This window comes from Vigna unguiculata, chromosome 7 (genome assembly GCF_037176805.1).
Source record: "Vigna unguiculata cultivar grain cowpea cultivar isolate G323 ecotype 2 chromosome 7, ASM3717680v1, whole genome shotgun sequence".
In the NCBI taxonomy this organism is placed as follows: Eukaryota; Viridiplantae; Streptophyta; class Magnoliopsida; order Fabales; family Fabaceae; genus Vigna; species Vigna unguiculata.
In genome coordinates this window covers 39640071-39645347 of record NC_140798.1, presented here as the reverse complement: position 1 = coordinate 39645347, position 5277 = coordinate 39640071, and the positions used below count along the sequence as shown (strand labels likewise).

Sequence of the window (5277 nt, the reverse complement as noted above, 5' to 3'; positions counted from 1 at the left end):
TGAAGTCGTAACTGGAATATATGTACGAGAAAAACAAGATACAATTTACACGTAGTAGAGATTTGATACTTGTGCTTTGAAAGTGTGTTTTAAAAACAAATGTTTATATTTTTTGAACTAGTGCGCAAATGAAATCTTTACCTATCAACACCAAAATTTAAAAACTTCCATTACATGCTTAGTTTCTTTAACTTTTTTTATCTTTAAGTATAAATTATACTTTTCAAAACCATCTTTCGTCTAGTTTTTTTCTTCTACTTTTACATTTTGGTAGATTATTAGAAACAATCCTTTTACGACAAAGTTTTACAACACTTGATTGAATTTATATACACAGATCTGTACCAAAAATGTTGGTGGAAAAGACAAAATGTGTTGTAGATATCTGAATGAGGTGTGTGATGTGCCTCTGAGGAAAGCAACAGGTAACACCAGTGTTGACAAACACCCTACTACTTTGGCTTCTTAAACCACCTTCCATCTTATCTCAACATGCATCACTCCATTCCTTGAATTTATAAGATTGTATTTCTCATTGATGCGACCATTGTGCACCACATCCCTTAGGTTAATCTCCACATGCCCCAGTTTTTCTTGCTGCATACCATACACAATCAAACAACCTAATTAACGGTTATAAATAGATTGCAAAAAATTTCAATAAATCTGTCTACACTAAACATGTCTTGTAATGAATGAGAACAATGAATTGGCACCTTTGACAGAAAACTGAAGTTCTTCCTCTTGCTCAGGACCTCAATGTGTATCTTCTCATGTTGAGGAGGCTCCTCTAGCATGAATTGGAATTCTTCATTCCATAGCGGGTGACGAGTTTTCTTCATCGTCTGTATAATTTTGGAATAGATTGTGTGATGAACATCCTATGTAACGTTAGGAAAATGGTGCATACTGAAGGAAAAGGTGTACCTTTGTTCTCTTCTTTTCCCCTCTAAAGGTCAGCACTGCAAATGGGTTGTTGTGATGTTCCCCCTCAACCTCTTCTGCCTCTATTATAACAATTGAAAGCAAACCTGCTCCTTCTTGAACCTCATCATCGGATACAACATCAAATCCACTTTCCTTTCTGCTATATCCTTCAGAAGGTCCACCAAACTTGCTGCTATCTTCTTTGAAAGGAACAAAAGTCAAGTCCACCACAATTTTTCCTCTGGGCTTCTTGTTTGGAGTTTCGCTCAGATTTGTGTCCTTCAGTAAATCAAGTGTGAACTCTTTATTCTCATACGGCTTAAGAAGCTTCAGAGGGACCAACTGCATTCCCAGCTTATCATGTGCACCAACCTTATAAGAATACAATTAAAAAAAAATCATGGACATGAAAAATTGCAAATTCACCAACAACTTTTGACCAAAAAAAGCACTTGATTTCTTCAAGTGATGTCAATGGATCAAATGGACAGAGATGAAGAACAAGATTGAAGAAAGATACCATTGATGTATCAGTCCTATCAAAACCAACAAATACATAATCCATTAAACAAACAGCTGCACTCAAATTGAAAATCCAGTTGTTCCTTAATAGTTGAAAAGTAACTGAGAATTTGTAGAAACAAAAACAAATTTATTTGACAGGATTTTATAGTTACTGTCCATCTAAGATATAATATAACTACTGCCAATTAGTTTAAAATAACTATCCATTTTCTTGAAGAAACTTTAAAGAAACGGGCATTTAGGTGAGAGTCTTCCATTCAAATATCTTAGTACGCTTTTTTATCTTCACGACTTGACTATTATAGATAAGATTTTTATAGTACGCTTTTTCTGTCAAAATTGAACAACAGAAGAAAGAAGAGGAAAACCTTGTCCCAGTCATAGACTTGTAATTGAAGAACTTGAGATTGAGGGTCTTTTACAACAATCTTGAACTTCTCATTCCACACTGGATTCAAATTCTTTCTCTTGACAGTGGTTTTCTTTGCTGGAAGTTTGTCTCCTGTAAGACTTAGTTTAACGTAAGGATCAGAAGTTCCTAACAAATCCATCTTTAAGAGCTTCTGAGCACGAACCACATTCACATGTAATATCCCCACAGGCTTCTTCATTACCACCCTGTAAGAGATGTGAGGAAAGTATCAGGAATCATTTTTCATACAACAGACAGATTTTGAACTTAAACTTCAGCAAGGCAGAATTTCTTTTAACAACATTCATATAATGTTTTAAATAATAACATATTTCTAGTAAGATGAAAAATAACAAGTTATCCTCTTTATGAGCATTTTAAGACAAGTCATCCTTCAACTTCAGATAAGGAGCAGGAAATATTTTCTGATTATATATAATTTTAAAAGGCAGGATAAAGTTTTACAAAGGTCATAGGCCACAGATAAATTAGTATTGTTAGCACATAGAACTCTCATCATTGGATACAAACTTACATTGATTCATCAAGAATAGGAATTTCCAGGGTTCGAGGCCAGAGATAGAGATTTGCAACTTGTTTTTTTATTGTATCCTGTATGCAACAACTATGTTTGTTAGGTCTCAAACTCTAATCGAATTATGAAATATAATAGAAATTGGAAATGCAAGGAAAGAAAAATATGATGACAAGTAAGCAACAACAAAAATAGCCCTTTACAAATTTGTGCAGGGGTGTAAATAATCCAGAAGATCACTAAATAACTGAAGATTAAACGAGCACAGGAGTAATGGATTATGCACAAACTAGAGCCACAATGTTCCGAGAACGTAGTGATTAAAGGATAATATAAAGGAAAAGGAAAAATACAAAATAGAAGTTTAATTTACCAGTAAGTTCAATACTACAAATATTCTAATGCAAATAGAAATTAAAAACATAAGGTATAAAAACAGACGGAAGCACCTGCACAAATCTATAGAGACCAGGTATTGACATGATATCCCCTCCATATACTTTCATCCCAAAGTCCACGTGAGGCTGGACATTAAACATAATTAATTACATAAGAAAGAATTTCTTCTAACTTCTAACATCAGAAAAGGCAAGAAATGAAAATAGGCATGAGTACAGTGTTTCATTTACCTTCTCCAACAAAGATACCACAATATTTGCAAAACATGGAAATGTAGGCACCAAAGGTCTTAAAGTTATTCGTGGTGTTGCAAATATTTGTAAGTCCACCAACTGCAAAGAATCAAAATGAATTTCCAGAAGGAAAGCATCATCTAGAAGGATCTCAAAAAAGAAAAAACATTTACCATTTAGGATTGTGCCTCAAGGCTTATCTGACCTGAACGGTGATCTTCAAAGATGACACATACAATGACAACACTATGTTTGGATTGCCAGCCCATTTGATAACTTGTTCCATCACCAATTCCTTTTCATTTGTTTCTACAACTTTCATACCTGCAGAATTACCATTGTAGAAATTAAAGACAAAAAACAGTATAGTACTAGAGTAACTAGATCATAATACCTCCTATAACCTATCAGATGGCAAAGGCACCAATAAAATGTTCTGCAAGCTTATATAAGGTAAAGATCGATGGAAAAGCACATCCATAAAATGCTGTTTTTCTCACCAGGAATTATTCAAGTGAAATTTATTTTCTGATGTGAATTTGTACTTCAAACATCCAAAGGATTCATCCTTAATCATGCATTTTTATGCAAAAGACTCTCGGCAGATGCCAGTGAGATTACAACAGAGATATCAAATATTTATGTTCTGGTTTATTGCATTTCCTAGTATCATCAACCAGTAATATCACTAAACGCGTGCTCATTCCAGCACCCAAAATGCAAAAAAAGAAAAAGAGAAAAGCACTACAATTACTTATAAATCTCTGGGACTCTCAAGACAACCTTTTCGTCCATTTCCAAGATAGAACACATGACACTAATGTCAATCAGTGTTTCTGTACCTTTTGCTGAAATGGATTGATTAAAACTGTCCTGGGTGAAAACTATCCTAAATAACCATGTTCTAATCTGAAATTCCATTTTGGATGGTGAAATTTCACAGGTTATAAGACAAACACTAGAATTTGCGGAACAGAAATTTGAATTAAATATTTGCACAAAAGATCAGGATGATGTGAGAAAAGACTTACCGCAGACAGTAGGAGGAAGAGTACCAAGACTTAACTTGTCAAACTCAATTGCTTTGATCTGATACTTCCCAATGTACTCAGCAAATATCGGCTGTGCCGTGCTTCTAATAATCTTACAGATTGCCTGTACACCAAAACGAAAATATCATTGAAGAATCATCCAACAGGAGCACGATGACACCCATATCCAAATGGAATCACTGAAATACCGTGTCTAAGTAAGGCCACATATCCGACAAAAACTTGTTCAACCAATCAATCTGAAGAACATAAAAAATCAATAACACAGTAACACCATCATCGTCGTAAACCTTAAAAAAAACTAAAACACAAAAAAAAAAAAGTTTATAATATCACAATTCACAAAACTAACTCGTTCGAATTCAGGCGTCTTCACCCAGAGAGGAATCTCTGGTAGAAGTTCCTCCAAAGCATTTGGGCCCAATTCACTAATCGGCCTAACAACAGGGTCCTGCGACATTAAATAAAAAAATATCAGATTTTGAAGATCACCCAGAAATCAAAACGCAAAACGGGTCTAAACCCCAAAATCAGCTCCCCCGAAGTGATCAGAAGAAATGCATGTGTCAGAGTAAAGAATTAGAATACAACAGAATGAACATGCAAGAAGTTATTAACCTTGACGTGTTTGGTTTCTGAGTAGACAAAGAGAAAGAAGCCCACGAGGAGGCCAAGAGGTATTCCAAGAGTAAAACCGATAATCCCGAAGAAACTGCTGAGCAACCCCATTTGGGTGCTTTGGATGAAGGGAGAAGAAGAAGTGAATGGTGATGAAAATGAGCAGAGGAGAAAAACCCAAGAAAATGATTTTAAGAGTTTGGGAGGAAAGCGAGAAAAACTAGAAGGGTGCGATGTGTTTGAGAAAGATTACGAATGAAAGCGCCAAAAAACAGAGACACCGCACCACCCTCTCTGTTTTCACTTCAATGCAATACAATACAAAGGCCTTTGCCTATGTAACAATGAATGCTAAATAAAGAACTCCTTCCTTTTGTGCCTACAGTCTTATGTGTCATCCATTCCTCTTATTTCAAACTATATTAATTATTAATAGTTAAATTATGACTGTGGTCCCATAGAAAAATATTTATTTAATTTGTCTTTATTTGATTTTTATTTTAAAAAATTTAATACAATTAATATTTTTATGTTATTATTGCATTACCAATGTTAAAGAGGTGTTGCCTAATAGTT

At 34.6% G+C, this 5277-nt stretch overlaps 1 protein-coding gene across 1 annotated transcript; it reads right to left on the bottom strand.

Moving 5' to 3' along the window:
- Positions 1 to 220: 220 nt before the first annotated feature.
- SYTC (Calcium-dependent lipid-binding (CaLB domain) family protein) lies at positions 221 to 5042 on the bottom strand. Its single transcript, XM_028078697.2, has 12 exons — positions 4702 to 5042; positions 4436 to 4534; positions 4272 to 4322; positions 4063 to 4186; positions 3237 to 3355; positions 3029 to 3130; positions 2849 to 2923; positions 2400 to 2476; positions 1821 to 2070; positions 928 to 1299; positions 717 to 845; positions 221 to 597 (listed from the first exon to the last, which is right to left on the bottom strand). Exons 1-12 carry the CDS (start codon positions 4810 to 4812, stop codon positions 466 to 468), a joined length of 1641 nt encoding a protein of 546 aa, XP_027934498.1. The 5' UTR covers positions 4813 to 5042; the 3' UTR covers positions 221 to 465.
- Between the last annotated feature and the right edge of the window lie 235 nt (positions 5043 to 5277).

Excerpts from the sequence above, each read along its gene's own strand:
- SYTC (XM_028078697.2), bottom strand. The coding sequence starts at position 4,812 with ATGGGGTTGCTCAGCAGTTTCTTCGGGATTATCGGTTTTACTCTTGGA. Across the intron at positions 4,535-4,701 it reads CAGAAACCAAACACGTCAAG|GACCCTGTTGTTAGGCCGAT; the intron begins GTTAATAACTTC and ends TTAATGTCGCAG. Across the intron at positions 3,131-3,236 it reads CTTTGAAGATCACCGTTCAG|TTGGTGGACTTACAAATATT; the intron begins GTCAGATAAGCC and ends GATTCTTTGCAG.